Below are 19,304 nucleotides of genomic sequence, written 5' to 3'. Positions count from 1 at the left end.
ACTGAAGAACAAAAGGACAGCAACTTGTCTGTTCCCCTTCCCCGACTCCCCAACGCTGTTCCCCTCCCCCAATTCCCCAATAAAATCTTTGGGAAAAAAAAGATACTGTTGTTACTACAGAAAGGTTTTCAAATTATCAGATATAATTGTTTTTAAGGTAACTAACACTATAATAGTATTTTTAATACTAATATTTACATGACACTAATACCTAATACACTGTTTTTTAAAAAAATCACTTATTATAGACAATACTGGTTTTAAAGGCCAAACTACAAGGTACACTTAAAGACAACTTACATTGAACTACTGATTTGCTGTACTTGTTGTGGTGTCAATGCAAATGCAAAACAGGTTTCTCGAAAGCGCTGGCTGTTGTCTGATGCTAAAGGGAAAAAAAGATTTTTACTTTTAATTACCTTCAAATTCATCAACAGAGAACACAACATAAATAGATAATCAACCAAACAATCACATCTTGGGGAATTATCACATGTCTTTAATTAACTGGGATGTATTCTAGAGTTTAGATAACACGGCAATTAAAGCACTGAAAAATAAGAAATATGCCAGTTGCGATATAACAGAAATAGGCACAAAAATGGCTAATTCCAGAAGATATATATATCAGGATTTAGATTTGGAAAAAAACATATTCAAAGAAACACTAATAAAAAATTACCTAATCATATAAATGTTTGCATCTAAAAAGCATGCTTGTAAAAAATATGCTATTAATTTTACTTAAAATAAAACAAACACATTTAAAAATACAGTACATGGTTTCTGAGCTATGTAACAAATACACACAGCTTGAGATCTGCACAGGTGAGATGACATTTAGTATTTAAGGCAAATTAAGAATTTTATCAGGCCGGCTGAGTGGCTCAGTTGGTTAAGAGCTCGCTTGGGAGCACCAGCTCTGAGCAGCAGAGCCGCGGTTTGGATCCCACATTAAGGGCCAGTGACGCTGTACCCTCTACAGCTAAGATGATGAACAACAGCTCCACCTGGAGCTGGGCTGCTGTGAGTCGTCAGCGACGGCGTAAGCTGCAGTGGGGCTGCAGTGGGCTGCCATGAGCTACATGAGTGGCTGGCAGCCAGCGTGAGCGGCCAGCAGCCATTGTGAGCTGCTGGGAGCCGCTGGGAGCAGCTGACCAATGACCAGCGACCGACTGCCTCACCTGGGAAGAGCACAATGATTATACCAACTTGGACCAGTGAAGCGATGTCCTCCACAACTAGACTGAAGAACAAAACAGCAATTTGTCTACCTGTCTGTTCCCCTTCCTCGATTCCCCAACACTGTTCCCCTTCCTCGATTCCCCAACGCTGTTCCCCTCCCCAAATTCCCCAATAAAATCTTTTAAAAAAAGAATTTTATCATCACCTAACCACACCATGCAAGTTTTATCCAATAAGTACCATATATAGTTTCTCCTACATTTAGATGACTTGGCTTCAGAATTTGCCTGTGGACACTCTCTCAAAGATGGAGTTACAAGAAGGAGGGAGGGAGGGAGGGAGGGGAGAAAGGGAGAAAGGGAAAGGAGGTGGGGAAAGAAAAGAGCAAGAGAGCAGACAGGCATGCAGAGGTTAGTGCAGTGCAGGGATTCCTACAGTATGCTGCTGTGAGCTATAACAGTTCTACTGGCTTTTAATACACGTTATATACATGAAAAAAATCCTGGTCAGTATCCCTCTTGTTCCCAGCAATTCCACTTCTAGGTATTTATCTGAAGAAATCCAAAACACTAATTAAAAAAGATATATGCATTCCTATGTTCACTGCAGCATTATTCCCAATAGCCCAAAATATGGAAGCAACCTAAGTTTCCATCAACAGACGAATGAATAAAGAAGATGTGGTGTGTATACACACACACACATACACACACACAATAGAATATTACTTGACTATAAAAAAAGAATGTAATCTTACCATTTGCGACAACATGGATGGACCTAGAGGATGTTATGCTAAATGAAATAAGTCAGACAGAGAAAGGCAAATACCATATGATTTCACTTACATGTGAAATCTAAAGAACATATAAAACAGAAACAGACTTATAGATACAGAGAACAAACTGATGGTTGCCAGATGAAAGGGGGGCTGGGGGGCTGGGTGAAAAAGGTAAAAGGATCAAGAAGTACAAATTGGCAGTTACAGAACAGTCACCGGGATATAAAGTACAGCATAGGGAATATAGTAAATGATATGGTAATAACTATGTATAGTGCCAGGTGAGTCTAGACTTATGGGGGGATCACTTCGTAACTTATATAAATGTCTAACCACTATGCTGTACACCTGAAACTAACAAAAAATAATACTGAATGTCAACTGTAATTGAAAAATAAAAAAATAAAACTAAATATCCCTCTTGTTCACTAATGTTTCCTCAGTGCTTGGGACAAAGAAGCACTGAATGGCTGTTGAATGAGCAAAAGAATATGAAAACTAAGAAATACCAGATTAAACTATTTAAACTGTACTTTTCCAGGGTAGTTTTCTAGAACAAAACGATCCCTAGAAGTTAATACCAAAGAACTCCTAGCCTGTGGGCTGCTTAAACCGGTGCAGAAAAAATAGCTGAACTTGGCCTTCTCTTACTTAAGCTGGGTTTGATCCTACTTGCAAGTAACACTTCTACAATTACCACCAAACTGCAGTACGTCATGCTGAAAAATCTGTGCAAATGTATCACTATGAGAAAAAAAAAATGGAAAAGAGCACTGCTACTCTTTCATCTCAATATAAGAATATCTTTTAAAGGCTAGATTTGCGCTTCTGCTTTCTGTGATATAGGAAGGATTTTTCTTAAAGAATCTATCCCCAAGAAATAGTTACTAACCAGAAAGTTATCTTAATTATGAAGTATCAACCTGGCAAATGGCCAATAACCAAGGACCAGAATGTAGAAAAGCAGACCGTTTCCTCTGTCAGGCAATGCAAGTAACTCCTCTGCTTCTTAGGGAGCATCTCTCCATAAAGATTACACTTAGTCCAGTAGGCTTAGCCTAATTTAGATTTCTGGCTCCATTCTAAAACAGTGCTAAAGTAACTTCCAAGTAGAAAAAATCATGTTATTCTCTAGGCAAAATTTCAGATTCATTTTAGAATATATGAATACAGTAACTTTTGGACACATACACACACAGATTTAGACAGAGAATATATGACTAAAATAGCAAGGCTGTTTCTTGTGCCACACAGAATCTGGCGTATTACTTTATAATAACCACTATTTAACCTCTTTTATATATAGGTTATAATGCTCATAGAGTTATTACTATTTATCTGAAAAAGCACCTTGTTATACTATGTGGTTTTTAGGCTTAATTTCCACTATGAATGTTAACGTTTTTAGATAGTCTGGATAACAGACTATTTAAAAACTTTCCTAAAAGTGAATTAAGCTACCATCATCCTCTTCAGAAAAATTCAGGCCATATATAATCATAGAATATTCATACTAAAAAATTAAGTCTTAGAAATCACCTAAAATAATCACCTCCAATGTTGGGGGTATGCATCTCTGTGGGTACACAAGACAATCCATAGGGATACCAGAAAAAATATCTACCTGTAAAAATGGAGTTTTAAAAAGTGGAGATTTTTACACAAAATCTGAAATCTAACTTATACAAGTATCTAAAATTTATATAAAATCTTAACTTTTTTGTTTTATAACATACAATATGTTAATATATAAGATATATCTATATATAGATATAGATATAGTATATGCTAAATTATTTTGCCGAGAGGTGCATGTGATCAAGTAAGTTTCTAGACCACTAATCTAGAGTTCAACCTTCCTTTCAATTCCTACATTCATACTTTAGAGATGAGGAAGAGTGGCCATTACTTTGTCAGGCAGAAGATGGCTGGTAATGAACAGTTTAATTGTAAAAAAGCTTGCAGCCCTATAGAGAGCAGCAAAGTTTAGTGGAAAGAGATGAGATCATGTAGACCTAGATTCCAACTGGTTTTGCCACATATTTGCCATATGACCTCAGGTACTGATCTTCTGAGTCTGTTTCCTTCAATATATAAACATAAACACACACATACACACAAACCCTAATAGAGTTATTTTGAAGAATGTAGGTGCGGTAAGGTATTTAAAACCACCAACCAGCTCCTTTCCTGTCCCCTTTCCTCCTATGCCCTTACGCTGAATCAAAATACATAATGCTATAACTTCTACCCATTGATGTCATTCAGCATATCCAGTGACAGCCATTCTTCAAATATTTTAGACAATATTAATGTGTTCCTCTCTCTCCATTGACTCTACCCACTGTATATCAGGCGAGATTTCAGAATTACTCACCATCCTGATTTTTCTCCTATGGATACACCCCAAGTTGTCATACCCTTCAAGTGACAGACAGAACTGAACACACTGTCATAGCATATATTATTTGTTCGAAATATTTGAGACCCTCTGTATTGGCCTCTGTGTCCCCATGGGAGGAGTATACCTCCGGTGCCACAGACACGAGCTTTAGCCAATGAAAAATGAGTAGAAGTGTACTACTTCCAAGCAGACCTTTACAAGAGCTATCTTTTGGTGTAACCATCTTTCTTTCCAGTCTGCTTTGATTCTAGAGCAAAGAGAACAGAGCAGACCCATAGCCATAACATAAATGAGAAATAAATCTCAGTTGTGTGCCACTGAGATTTGGTTGCTTGTAAGTTGACTAATACATAATTCTGGACATGATGGGACTAGAACAGTATTTTTATCAACAACTACCATCTAATATTGTTAATCCACACAACAATCATGAAGAAAAGGTATCCTCTCCTTTTTCAGATTTAGAAATTGAGGTTCAAGTATTTATGTAACTGTCAAGGCCTCATGCTAGGTAAGCAGAACCATCATTGGACCTCAGAGCCACACATCTCCAAAGCCCATGCTCCTCTCATAACATAGGTCTATTAGCTCCCCTGACCTACGTGCTATACTTCTATTAATGCAGCCTAGCATTATTTTGGATCACAGAAAATACAAAAAAAATTACCTACTATCCCCTCATCATAACTGCGTATCATTTTTACATATTTCCTTCCAGTCGTTTTTATATCAAATTGTATGTACAATTTGAAAGCTCGTTTTTAAAAAAATTACCTTTATCACAATTACATTTTTCAATTATAATCTCTATTACCATATTTTAATTATTGCACTGTATTCTATCTACAGGGTATGTGAAAATTTTAATTACTCCCTTGACTAGTCATTTAGGTTGTTTCTAATTTTTCATTATTTGAAACAACTCTGTGAACATCTTTGGGTTTATATGTTTGTTTTTTGGAATGGGGCAGGGCAACTTACAATTTTCTTGCAATCAATTCCCAGATGTGGAATTTTTGGGTCAAAAAGTATGGAGATTTTTACAAATCTTGACACATCATGAAACTGATTTTCAAATGGTTGTAACATTTTATATAATACCATTAGCAATATATGCATCTACTAATTGCACCCTACTCTGGCCTGTATGGGAGTTGTTAATTTAATGGGTGGATCCTGAAAACGCCTTAGTGGTTTATTTGCATTAAGAAATTTCCCCCATTTTTGTTTAATTTCCTATTCAGTGCACTGTTCAATCTTGTCCTACACCCATTTTTATATTTGTATAAGGGTTTCATGTATAAGAATATTAACCCTTGGAAATTTGCTAACAATATTTTCCCCAGCTGCTATATTTTTTCACTTTTCCTACATTTTTGGACAATATAAAAGGTAACTTTTTATATGGTCTAATCTATCAACCATCTTTGTAAATCCTAATTGTTCCCCTTCTCAGGTTCAATCAATATACAATTCAGTTTTGGGGTTTTTTTCTGCCTATTGTTTCTATGTAATTATTAATTCATCTGGGACTTATTTTAGTATGTGATATTTAAAAAAATCTAAATTTGTGCTATTCCAAATTGCTTGTAGTTATACTAACACATTTGTTAAATAATTCTTCCCTTCCCTATGGATGGATATGTGTGCTTCCTTTATCATTTATTAAATCCTTACATCCATCATGTTCTATTATCTGGGCTATTTTCCCATTGGCCTTTTTATGCCAGTGCTGGAACTGTATTTTTTAATTGTTATAGCTTCATTATGTTTTAATATCTTAGGTTTCTCTCCATTCATTCTTCTATTTTCAGAACTTTTAACATTGACTCAAATATTTATTCATCTAGATGAACTTCAGAATTCTTTTGCTATGCTTTTTTAAGCTCAATGGTATTTTGAGTAGAATTATAGTAAACCTATGAATTATTATGAACTGACATCTTTATATCTTTAATCTTCCCATCCTAGAATGTACCTGTATCCATTCATTCCTATCCTCAAGGTTTTGTCAATTACATCGTATAGATTAGTTATACAGTTCCCATTAAGACTATTCTTATGCCAAATATTAATCAATAGAAGGACTGAATAAATATTCATATAATGGAATACTCTACAACCAAAAAAAAGAGAAAAATCAGTAACACCAAAAGCTGGCTTCTCTTTGAAGATCAATAAAATTGGTAAACCTCTAGTAAGACAAAGAAAAAACACAAATAACCAATATCAGGAATAAAAGGAGATATTACTATAAAGTCTATAGATATTAAAAGCAAATAAGAGAATATTATGAATACCTAAATACCAAAATTTTTGACAACTCAGAAAAAAACAAATTTCTTAAAAGAATAAAACCTACCCAAGTGTACTCAAGGAGAAATAGATAACCTGAATAGTCCAGTATCTAGTAAAGAAACTGAATTTGTAGTTAAAATGTGCCTGAAAGAAAACTCCAGGCCCAGGTTATCTTCTCGAGGGAAGTCTACCAAATACTTACGAAAAAAATAATACCAATTCTACAAAAATTGTTTTTAAAAAAACCCCCAAAGAATTCTATCAAACATTTAAGAAAGAATATAAATTCTAGACAAACTCTTCCAAAAATAAGTCTAAAAGGAGGGAATACTCAACTCATTCTATGAATTCAGTATTACTCCAGTACCAAAAAACAAGACAAAATGTCTATTTTAAGAGAAGAAAATTACCAACCATTATCTCTCATGCGCATGAACAAAAACAATCTTAACAAAACTTTAGCAAATCAAATCCAACTATATAAAGGATAATACATCATAACCAAGGGAGATTTATCCCAGGTATGCAGAGTTGTTTCAACATTCAAAGTCACTAGGTAACAAACTAAAAAAGAAACACATTGCAACATTCAAGTCACTAGGTAACTAAAAAAGAAACACACTGTCATTTCAATAGATGTAGAAAATACATGACAAAAATTTATTATCCATTCCTGATTTAAAGAAAATACTCAGCAAACCAGGAGTAGACACCAACTTCCTCAACCCAATAATGGATTTCTATGAAAAATTTACAGCCAACACTATACTTAAAGGTGAAAGACTAAATGCTTTTCCTAAAAATTTAAGAACAAGGCAATGAAAGCCACTCTCATCACTTCTATACAAGAATGTACTGGACATTCTCATCAGTGCAACAAGGAAAGAAAAAGAAAAGGCACAGGATTAGAAAATAAGTACAACTCTCTATCCACAGGCAATATGATCTATGTAGAATATCTGATAGAATCTACAAAAAGCTATTACAAAAAGTGAATTTACCAAGGTAAAGATGACATACAAAAATCAGAACTTGAAAATTAAAAAACACAATAGCATCCCCTCAAAATGAAATGCTTAGAGATACATCTGACAAAAGAGGTGAAAGACTTGTGCACTGAAAAATGCTACACGCTTACTCAGAGAAATTAAGGACCCAAATAAATGAAGAGATATACAGTGTTCATGGATCAGAAGACTCAATGCTGTTAAGATATTAGTTGTTTCCAAACTGATCTGCAGGCAGGTTTAATGTAATCCAATCAAAATCCCAACTAGGTTTTTTTGGGGGGATGGGTGTGTGGGGGGAGAGATTAGGAATACACAGGATGCTTCTAAAATTCATGTGAAAATGCAAAGGACCTAGAAGAGCCAAAACAACTTTGAAAAAGAACAAAGCTATAGGGTTAACACTAGTCGATTTCAAGACTTATTATAAAGCTACAGTAAATAAGACATCAACAGGATAGAATGTTTTAATATTCTAAATAGATAGAAATGTTGGTGTCATGATCGAAAAACAGGTCTATGGAACACAATAGTGTCTTGAAATATGCCCACATATACACGAACAGCTGATTTTTGACAAAGGTGCAAAGGTAATTTAGTTGAAAAGAACAGTCTTTTCTTTCTTCATTTTTTACCGAGGTAACTGGTTTATAACATTATGTAAGTTTTGGTTGAACAGTCTTTTCAATGAATGGTGCTGGAGCAACTGGATACCTACATGCAAGACAAAAACAAAAAAACAAAAAAAAAAGGAGCTTCGAATCATATACATCATATACAAAAATTAACTCAAAATAGTTCATAAGTGATATTACAGAAAGTGGTAGAATAGGAAGCTCCAGGAATTAGTCCCACCTCTAAAAACAACAATTAAGCTGGAAAAAACCCCAGAAGCAATGATTTCAGAACTCTGGAACCCGAATGGATACAGCAACCAGAGGAGTGCTCGATGAAGAGAGACTACTGGAATTTGTTGAGAGCCGTGTGAGTGATCTAGCAAACTATCCCCCATTCCTTAGCCTCACTGTGGCTGAGTTCTTAGAGGCTGGCTGTGCCAGTACGAACAGTAAGGACTTAGTTCTCCAAAATTTTGGGGGGTGCATTTCGTTTGGTCTGGCAGTGCCCTGAGAGGCCACAGCAAATATTTCCCTTTGTTTCAAGACTGCCTTGGACTTCGGCAGCTTCTCCAGCAGCATCTATAGAAAGACTCAAAGAGAAGTGCACAATTTTTCTTTTGGATTCAGACATTTGGGGAAATCTGTCAGGTCAAAGGCTGACTGAAGAGACAATGGAAGAGCTACTTCACAGGCCACACACAAGAAACAGACACTTTGCCAAAATAGTGTGGAAAAGTCACTATACAAATGGGTAGCTGCAGCCTTCAACAAGTAACAAAAGCAATCCTTGAGGAGGAGAATCTTATTTCCAGAGTGAGCATAGTATTGTAAAATACTCAAAACACCCAGTTCTCAACAAAAAAATTATAAGGAGAGACATACAGACCAATGGAAAACATGTGAGAGCCCAAAAATAAACCCTCACATCTATGGCCAATTTATTTTCGACAGGCATCGTAAGACCATTCAATGGAGAAAGAAGTCTCTTCAACAAATGGTGCTAGAAAAACTGGATATCCACAGGCAAAAGAATGAAGTTAGACCCTTACCTTATAGGATATACAAAAATTAACTCAAAATGGATCAATAACTAAATTTAAGAGCTAAAATATAAAAATCTTAGAAGGAAACAATCTTCATGACCTTGGATTTTGCAATGGTTTCTTCAGTATGACACCAAAGGCACAGGCAGAAGAAAAAATGGGTAAGCCAGACTTTATTAAAATTAAAAACATTTGTGCATCAAAGAACACTAAAAAGAGAGTAAAAAGACAACTCACAGAATGGAAGAAAACATTTCAAGTCATATGATAAGGGTTTAATATCTAGAATATATAAAGAATTCCTATAACTCAACAACAAAAAGACAAACAACCCAATTTAAAAACGGGCAAAGAAAGAACAAAAAGGACAGCAACTTGTCTGTGTCCCTTCCCCAATTCCCCAACGCTGTTCCCCTTCCCCAATAAAATCTTTTATTTATTTATTTATTTATTTTTAGCTGAGCCATCCTGCCACCTGTTGGCAGCTCAGCGGCAACTCAGCTCGGGCCTGGAATTGAACCGCTGTTGCTCAGAGCTCGCACTCTTGAGTGAGCTCTTAACCAACTGAGCCACTCGGCCGGCCCTCCAATAAAATCTTAAATAAAATAAAATAATAAATAAAATAAAATAAATAAAATAAAATATAGGCAAAGAAGCTGAATAGGTCTCTCGCTGAAGAATATACACTAAAGGTCAAGAAGCACATGAAAATATGCTCAACATCATTAGTCATTACAGAAATGCAAATCAAAATCATATAACACATACACGAAACCAGATACAACTTCACATGGACTAGAATGGCTATAGTTAAAAACAAAACAAAGTGATAAGTGTTAGTGAAGATACAGAGAAACTGGAACCCCTTCTCATATCTTGATGGTGAGAATATTAAAAAATGGTGCAGATGCTGTGGAAAACAATTTGGCAATTCCCAAAAAGGTTAAACACAGAATTATCATAAGACCCATCCATTCCACTCCTACATATATACCTCCCCAAAGTATTGAAAGCAGGAACTCAAGTAGATACCTGCATGCCAATGTTCACAGCAACTTTATTCACAATAGCCAAGCGGTGGAAAACCCAAGTGCTCATCAACAGATGAATGGATAAACAAAATGTATATCCATACAATGGAATATATTTTTCAGCCATAAAAAGGAATTAAGTTCTGATACATGCTGCAATATGGATAAACCTTGAAATCATTATGCTAATAAGACAGACAGAAAAGGGCAAATATTATATGATTCCACTGATACGAAATATCTAGAATATGCAAATTCATAGACACACAAAGTAGAGTAGGGGTTACTAGGGACTGGGGAAAAGGAGGAAGGGGGAGTTATTGCCCAATGGGTACAAAGTTATTGTTTGGGGTTATGTAAACTTTTTAGAAATGGTGGTAATGATTGCACAACACTTCGAATGCAATTAACGCACTGAATTATACACTTAAAATGATAAAATGGCAACTTTTATTTATATTATATATAACCACAATAAAAAGATTAGTAAAGGTAAAACCTAAAACTATAAAACTTTTAGAAGAACACATAAAAAATATCTTCGTGACCTTGAGTTACGCAAAGATTTCTTAAGATATGATACCAAAAGCACAATCCATTTTTTAAATTGATAAATTGAGCTTCATCAAAATTAAGAACTTATGCTCTTGGAAATGTAGTGTTAAAAGAATGAAAAGAGAAGCCACAGACTGGGAGAAAATATTTATAAATCACATATACATTAAAGGACTTGTAGTCAGAATGTATAAAGAACCCTTACAAGTCACTAACAAAAAAGCAAACAACCTAACAAAATTTAAAATGGGCAACAGATCTGAACAGCTACCTCACCAAAAAAGGTAAATACATGGATGGCAAAAAAGCACTTTAAAAGATGTTCCACATCCTTATTCTGGGATATGCAAATTAAATCCATAAGGAGATACACATATTTTGGAATGTCTAAAAATTTTAAAAAGACAATGTCAAGTGTTGACAAGGATGGAGAGCCACCAGAAAGCTCATATACTGGTAGAATGAATGCAAAATGGCTCTATATGGTCAAAAAACATTTTAGCAGTTGCTTAAAAAGTTATATCTGCATCTATAATATGATGCGCTTATTCCATTTCCAAGTAATTTACCCCAAAAAACCATAAGCATATAACCATGCAAAGGTCTGGGCCCAAACTGTAATAGCAGCTTTGTTTTCAAAAGTCCCAAACTGGAAATAACCCAAATGTCTATCAATAGGTGAATGAATAAATAGTATTATATCTATACAATGAAATGCTACCCAGCAGTAAGAAGAAATGAACTTCTGATACATACAACATAAATCTTATAATCTTAAGTAAGAGAAGCTAGATCTCCCTCTACCCTCAAAGAGTATACACGCCATGATTCCATTATATAAAATTTTAGAAAATGCAAACTAATCTATATGGACAGAAAGCACATCTAATCTAGGGATTGGGTGGGAATGGAAAGTGTAGCAGGGAGGGGTTACCAATGGGATAAGGAAACTTTGGAGAGTGATGGAGATGTTCATTATTTTGATCATGGTACTGAGGTCACATAGTCAAAATGTATTAATCTGTACACTTTAAATATGTGCAGTTAATGGTATGTCAAGGATATTTTGATAAAGTTGCTTTAAAAGATAGTGACTAAAGCAAAATGGGGGGGAAAAAAAGGCGGGGGGAGGGGATGAACCTGGGGAACTGGTACCAACATTTAAAGCTCAAGTCAAGGAAGAAATAGCTAAAAATTCAGAAAGAAAAGCAGAGGGGAATGGTATCCTTGATATCAAGGGAAGAGAGAATTTCAAAGCAAGTGCGGACAGTGTTAAATGCTCAGAAGTCAGTTAAGATAAGAAGTGAGAACTGGATTTAACAACCAGCAAGTCCTAGATGATCTTAGCTGGACCTGTTTCAGTGGCATGGTAGGAGCAAAATCCAGACTTCAATGAGTTCAGGTATGAATGGTTCATTAAGTCACTGATTTTAACACTTAAAAATGAGATCTTTGTTTTCCTACCTGTAGTAGGAAATTATACTAATATCTCAGATTTGTGAATCCATTACCATACTGTTTTGTATCACTGTAACCAATCTTGACGTCTCCAGAGTTCTATAATGTATAGTAATTTGAAATTTTTGCTAAGATAGGAGGAGTTTGAATATTGGCTGTTGTGGGGATGCAGGATGAGTGTCCCTCAGAAAGAACCTCAGCCTCTCAATAGGACCTGAATTGTTGTATGCTTGTCAGTATCTCTGATTGAGGATACAAAGAGAAATCACATTTTCTGCTCCACTTTGGAGAAAAGATAAAATGTTCTAGTAGTGTTCACAATTAATGGTATTTACAAAGGTCATGAGGGATATCTCTTATGAATATTAAGGGCTAGTTTTGCTCATGGGAGAACATTTTCAATCATTCCCTCACAAGTATTAATTACTAATGTTTCCTTTGTAAGTAAGAAAAAGATTGCCCACAATAGTCAGGATATAATTATAATTAAAAATCATAATATGCAGAGAGAAAGTTATAGTTTTAGAAGTCTTGTTTTACATATTGTTCCACAGAGAGATGAATTAGACTAACAAGAGAAAGAGGAATCATGTTACAATTTACATAAATTCAAAACATTGGAAGGTAAAACCTAGATACATAAAATAAACAGGTTATTGAGATTCTGATGATAGAAACACTGAGCTAATCTAAGTGGCTGTACTTTCAACTGCTCTAAAAATATTCGCTATTCCACCTCACCAGCAGAAAGAAAAGCTAAAAATAGTCATCTTTCTGTTATAGAATATTTCTTGCTATCTTGGAGAAAGTGAAACTAAAGTGCCTATCTATAAATGTCAGCCTTAAAATCTTTAATGAGCTCTCTGGTTTATTCAAACAAATAAACAAAAACCTGGAAAACTATGTAATTGTTTAAAACACAGCTGAAATGATATAGTTTGATCAATTAGATGACTAAAAACCAATACGACAGAAGGCTAAAGAAAATGTTTCCTTCAATAAAAGGCATATACTTAATTATCAGCAAATTCACACTGCTTAACTACTTTACCTGTAAAATTGGTAAGTTTTTTTAAACAAACAGTATTTAATGACTTGAGAATAGTCATAAAATAGTAAGAGGAAAAAGGGCAAGATATAAACTTGAAATATACAGCATAAGCACATTTATGTATGCATTAAAAGATCAATTAGAGGCTGCCAAAAACTGATTTCCTTGTAACTTTAACTTTCTTCATATTGAGCATGTATATATTGCTTTTATAATTCTTTGCTTCATATATCTTGTAAAAAAAAAAGCCCAATGTAATATCACACACACATTAAATATACAGCTGTGATGTTTTATTGCTAGATTTTAAGAATTTTCATAGTGGCAAATATTTCACAAAACTTGGCTCAAGTTTTTGGGGTACAACAAAAGTTACACAAGAATGTTTCCACTTATATGGAATAAAAATTACCAACACTAAGAAACAGGAAACAATTGTCACATGTAATATTAGACTGTAGCTCTATAAAACCCCTTTTCATTTTATCACAACTGAATTATAGCTTATTAAATATACTCATTTTCAGTAAACTTGCTTATGCTTTTTGTCTTCTTTCTCCTCTGGAGTTTAACCACCTGTCCTATTTACTTCGTCTTTATATTATTTCTGTTTACTGAATTAGTAGCTGATATCCTGATAGACTTAATGGAATACAGACTCCTTGGCAACTCTCAAGCTAGGAATATGGTAAATATTTTATCTGGCCCATCTATTCTCTCACAGCTGGCAGGCTCTAAGGCTATTTTGAGTCCAGTGGGGTTAAGAAACAGGACTGGGTCAAACCAAGCCAGCCATCTATGAACCAAGTCTGATGATCAATGTTTAAATGCAAAAATAGAAAAAGGAAGCAGACTATAATTGGGAAGTTAGTTTTCTCTCTCTCTCTCTTGCAAAAATGTCTTCATTTTCTTCTTTTTTTGTGGTTGGTAATACAACCACTGCAAGTTAGAAAAAAATGTAAAACTGCTATTTAATAGTAGCAGCTAAACAACATTTTGGTATTTATTCTCCCAGGCATTTTCTATATATACATACATACATACATACATACATCATGAGTGTAATATACAATTGCTTCCCACAAAAATTGCATTGAATATTTTTCTCACTTAAAAAGTTATGTCTTTCCATGTCAATAAACATATCTTTGTCACCATTTTAAGTGGCTACAGTGCATTCAATTATTGTATACACATATGCTCCAATTTAAGCAATCTCCTATTGCTGTACATTTAGGTTATTTTCAAATTATCCTTCTAGAACCAATGTCTTGATGAACCTTTTCCTCTCTCCTTGGGTGTGTGGGTGTGGATGTGTATTTTTGTATGATCTTTATTTCCTTAGGACATCCTCTTAGAAAAGGAATGGGTGGGCCAAAAGATATACATATTTTTAAAGCTTTTATACAAGTTGCCAAATTGTTTCCAGAATGTTGTTCACTTATGTAAGTAAGGGGTATATGCGAGTTCTAGATTTCCTTGCCAGTGCTGGGCAACAGATAAAAAACATTGTCTTAAATTTGCATTTCTCGGGCCGACCGAGTGGCGCGTTGGTTAAGAGCTGGCTTGGGATGCCAGAGGGCCCCGGTTCGGATCCCACATATGAGGGCCAGTGACACTGCCCTCCACAGCTAAGATGCTGAACAACAGCTCAACCTGGAGCTGGGCTGCCGTGAGTCGCTGGCAACGGTGTAGGCTGCAGCCCCTGCTGCAGTGGGTTGCCATGGGCTACCGTGTGTAGCCAGCAGCCAGCGTGAGCGGCCAGCAGCCGCAGTGAGCGGCCGTCCAGAAGCCGGCGACTGATCTGCCTCACCGGGGAAGAGCGCAATGATGGTGCCAACTTGGGCCAGTGAAGCAACGTCCTCCACAACTAGACTGAAGAACAAAAGGACAACTTGTCTGTTCCCCTTCCCCCAATTCCCCAATAAAAATCTTAAAAAAATAAAAATTAAAAAATTTGCATTTCTCTGGTTACTTTATAAATCGATTACTTTTCTTACCCTTATCAGCTTTGTGTTGTGAACCATTTTTTTTCTTTTGATGCTTCAAAACTGAGAAGTGACTACTGCTTTTAGTGACATTGATGACCTAAATAGCAGCAGTTTCTTTGGCATGGGGTAGGCGAAAACCTACTTGGAAAAGGTTCACAAGAGAAAGGGAGGCAAGAAATCAGAAACAGTGAAATCAACACACCCCTGGCAAGGAATTCTGTGGTGAAGGTAAAGAGAATGGAGGTATGACTGGAGGGAAATTAGGTGAAAAGTAGTTTGCTAAGATGAGAAAAGTTAGCATAAAGCTGTAGATATATCAATGGGAAAGATCTAAAGAGACAAAAAAAATGATGACGTAGGAGAGAGATGGAAGAATTACTAAGCAACGTCCTTGAACAAGTAGGCAAATGGGGTCTGATGCACAAGTGGAAGGATTGGCTTTAGTTCAGAGACCAAAGAGTTCATCCAGAGTCACAAGAGAAAACATACATAGCATATTGTCAGAGATGTAGGTAGATGAATATAAAGTACTTTTGATAGTGGGAACTTTTTATAAGCTAACTTTTGATTGGTCCTATTTTCTCAGTGAAAAAGAAATAAGAAGCCAAGTCATCAGCAAAAAGAGTGAAAAAATAACTTCGTGAGAGAATAGTGTGTGGAGTGAGAAGATGTGAAATAGTCATTTAGCAAAGTGAGTGTGTATGAACCAGGGTAACACTATCTGATGGGTAGGTAGGATTAAGCACTTACACACAATTATTTCTCAGAGCCTTTCATATACTAAAGATATATAATGTGGTCATATATTCTAAGTATTTTCCCTTGGTTTACTCATTTTGCCATTTAATGTAATAAAGTTTTTTGAGTCCTCACAATGAAATGTTATTGTTTTCCTTCCTCACCAATATTATTTAAATATTATTTATGCACTTTAATGCATTATTTAGGCATTTATTTAAATGCAACCTATATTTCCTGATAGTTTCATTTTAAGCATTGAAATCTTTAAACAATTTTTATATTTTTCTGATAAGTTACAAGGGAGGAATTTTACTTTTTCATGGTTAATTAAGTAATCATGAACAATTTAATATTCAATTCATGCCACTAATTAGAAATTTCACTTTTATATCATTTTCAAATTGTATTTCTACTTCATTAACTGCTTATTTGGGCACCAGTTCCACAGTTTCAATTACTATACCTTTGCCATACATAACATATTTTATATAAGTGTTATGGCATATACCCCTTTTTCAGAATTCCTCTGTCTGTTCTCATTTTTTCTTCTAGATTATACTGGATATTTTAGTTATGGTACCCACCACATCCAAATTCCCTTCCAGTTGAATCTTTTCCGCCCACACCTTCTATCAGAGAATCAGCTTTAGACTGTTTTCTACACTGAACAGCCATTGATAAGACCAGGGAGCATAATTTCCCCAAGGGTGGCCTATCCTCTGACTTCTGGGCAACCATTAAGTGACTAGGCCTGAAAGGATCCATCCATTAGAAACACATTAACTAAAATCAATTCAAATTAGCTTCTTCCAGGATTTGGAGTGTGGAACATAAAGTATCTTCAAGAGCTCTTTGTAGCCAGAGACAAACAAAACAGATGCTTAGAAAGATACAGAGGTGCCATAGAGGGAGAGAATGTACATAACCAGAGAAAGTACCCAATCATAGTTTTCTGATTCTGGTTCTAATTCCCATATATTCTTACAATAAACTTTTCTTAGGTGAGCTGAGGTATTATCCTTCCTTGCAATCAAAAAAGCCCACAACACAAGGAATTTTAGAATTTGATAAAGCTCTCCTTCTCTTCCCTTCACTTCCCTCTCAATTAAACTGGGTTTTTAATTACAACTACACCAAATTTATTGCAAACAGACATCTTTCAAAGGACTATGTCTTTCTATATATTAAAGTTTTGGGGTCTGTAAACATTTTTTTTCTACAAATAAGTCCTGATGAGTATTCTTTTGTATTTTATTTTATTATTGTTACATGAGATTTCTCTTTAATTTTCTAATTCTTAGAAAACATATCAATATTTCTCAGAGTGTGGTCCATGAGAAAATATCTTAAGATGATCTGAAGGGAAAAGGATTCCATGCTCAAAGAATTTTGGGAAGTTGTTGCATAAATCATCTCCCACTTAAGAGATTCACAGAGCACATCATCATATTTAAAACCCTAAGAAATTCTACACTAACAAAACTTATTTAAGTTCCCTAACTTAATGGGATATACAAATAACACCTGTTGGGATCCCATGGAACCAGTACCCAAGGATCACCTTTTGTAAAACAGTGGTCTGTAAGCTAGTAGACATTTCTTGTATACTTATTCAGCAGTTTCTATTCCCCTAATAGACCTTGCTGTGGCTTTATTTCCAGTCTCAGAATGGAGCATATGACCAATGTCTAGGCAGAAAAGTGCATTGCGTTCCCCTGCCAGGATTGATTGGTCAAGGGCTGGACATAGCATTTAAAGTAGTTCAATCATAGTGAACGTCAGGACTTTTCCTGGAAATGTTGGGACAAAGACTTTTCCTCTTTTAGGCTAGATTTTAATCTGGAAGGATTCCAGGAACTGCCAGGAACTACATAATGCCTTAAAAACTGGGAGTAACATCAAGGAAGCAGAGCCATAAAATGGAGAACATGAAACAAATTTGCTACACAAACATTCATTCAACAAATATTTATTGAGCATCTAGTATGTATAAGATATTATTCTAGGTGCTTGGGCTAATCAATGAATAAGAGATAAAAACCTCTGCCCTTATGGCACTTAACATTCTAACGGGAAAACAAAGGTAATAAACAATATCATAATAAATAATGTTAGAAAGTGATCAACATTATAGAAAAAATAGGGCAGGGCGATGGGGACTCGAAAGAATGAGACAGAACTTTAGGATAGTCTGGGTAAGTCTCATAAAAAATACTAGTATATTGAGTTAAAGGAATTAAAGGAGATAGTCATGTGAATATCTGCGGGAAGAACATTCCGGGTAAAGCAAATACCCATGCCAAGGCCTTAAGAGCATACAGTGTATTTGAGGAACCGCAAGAAAGCCAGTGTGGTTACAGCCAAGTTAACAAAGAGAACATTGGTAGATGATGATATCAGACAGGTAATGAAGAGAGGGCTAGATCATATGAATTTTGGATTTACTGTGAGTCACATGGAAGGCCAATTGAGAATTTTAAGCAGAGAAGCAACATAATTAGCTTACATTTAAAAGAATCATTCTGGCTGCTAAATTGAGAATGTTGTAAAGGGGGGCAAAGGTAGAAGCAGAGACCAATGTAATAATCCAGGTGAGAGATAACGATGGCTCAGATCAGAGTAGCAGCTGTGAAATTATGAGAAGTGGTCAGATTCTGGATATATTTTAAAGGTAGAGCAAACAGGGTTTCCTAATTAATTGCACTGGGACATAATAAAAGAGAAAAATCCAGGATGACTCTAAAGATTTTAGCCTGAGCAACTAGAAAAATGAAGATACCCTTAACTAAGACGACGACTGTGGGTAGAATTTGTTTTGGAAGAACAATCTTTACTTCTGGATATATTAAGTCTGAGATAGCCATATGAATGGTGATTTTATATAGGCAGTTGGATGAGACTCTGGAACTCATGAGTGAGGACTTGGCTAGAGATATAAATTTAGGGTCATCAATGTTTAATTACTATTTAAAGTCTTGAGACTAGATAAAATCAACAAGGAAGTACAGACTGAAAAGAGGTCTGGAAGACAAAAAGGAATAAGCAAAGAAGTGTAAGAAGAAATGACCAGTGAGATAGAAGGAAAATTGAAAGAGAGAGAGAGAGGGAATGAGAGAGAGAGAGAGAGAGAGAGAGAGAGAGA

The 19,304-nt window shown here is 35.3% G+C and overlaps 1 protein-coding gene across 1 annotated transcript in view; it reads right to left on the bottom strand.

The window, feature by feature from the left end:
• Positions 1-19,304, bottom strand: part of PIAS1 (protein inhibitor of activated STAT 1) — a 136,144-nt gene that overhangs the window by 50,318 nt on the left and 66,522 nt on the right. Inside the window, exon 3 of the mRNA XM_019647271.1 lies at positions 301-385. Within this exon, the coding sequence (XP_019502816.1) occupies positions 301-385 (85 nt within the window). The remainder of the gene's footprint in view (positions 1-300; positions 386-19,304) is intronic.

The sequence above is a fragment of the Hipposideros armiger genome, unplaced genomic scaffold (assembly GCF_001890085.2).
Source record: "Hipposideros armiger isolate ML-2016 unplaced genomic scaffold, ASM189008v1 scaffold_110, whole genome shotgun sequence".
Taxonomy (NCBI): domain Eukaryota; kingdom Metazoa; phylum Chordata; class Mammalia; order Chiroptera; family Hipposideridae; genus Hipposideros; species Hipposideros armiger.
Note: the sequence above shows the minus strand (reverse complement) of the source record. Positions and strands in the feature narration are given on the sequence as shown.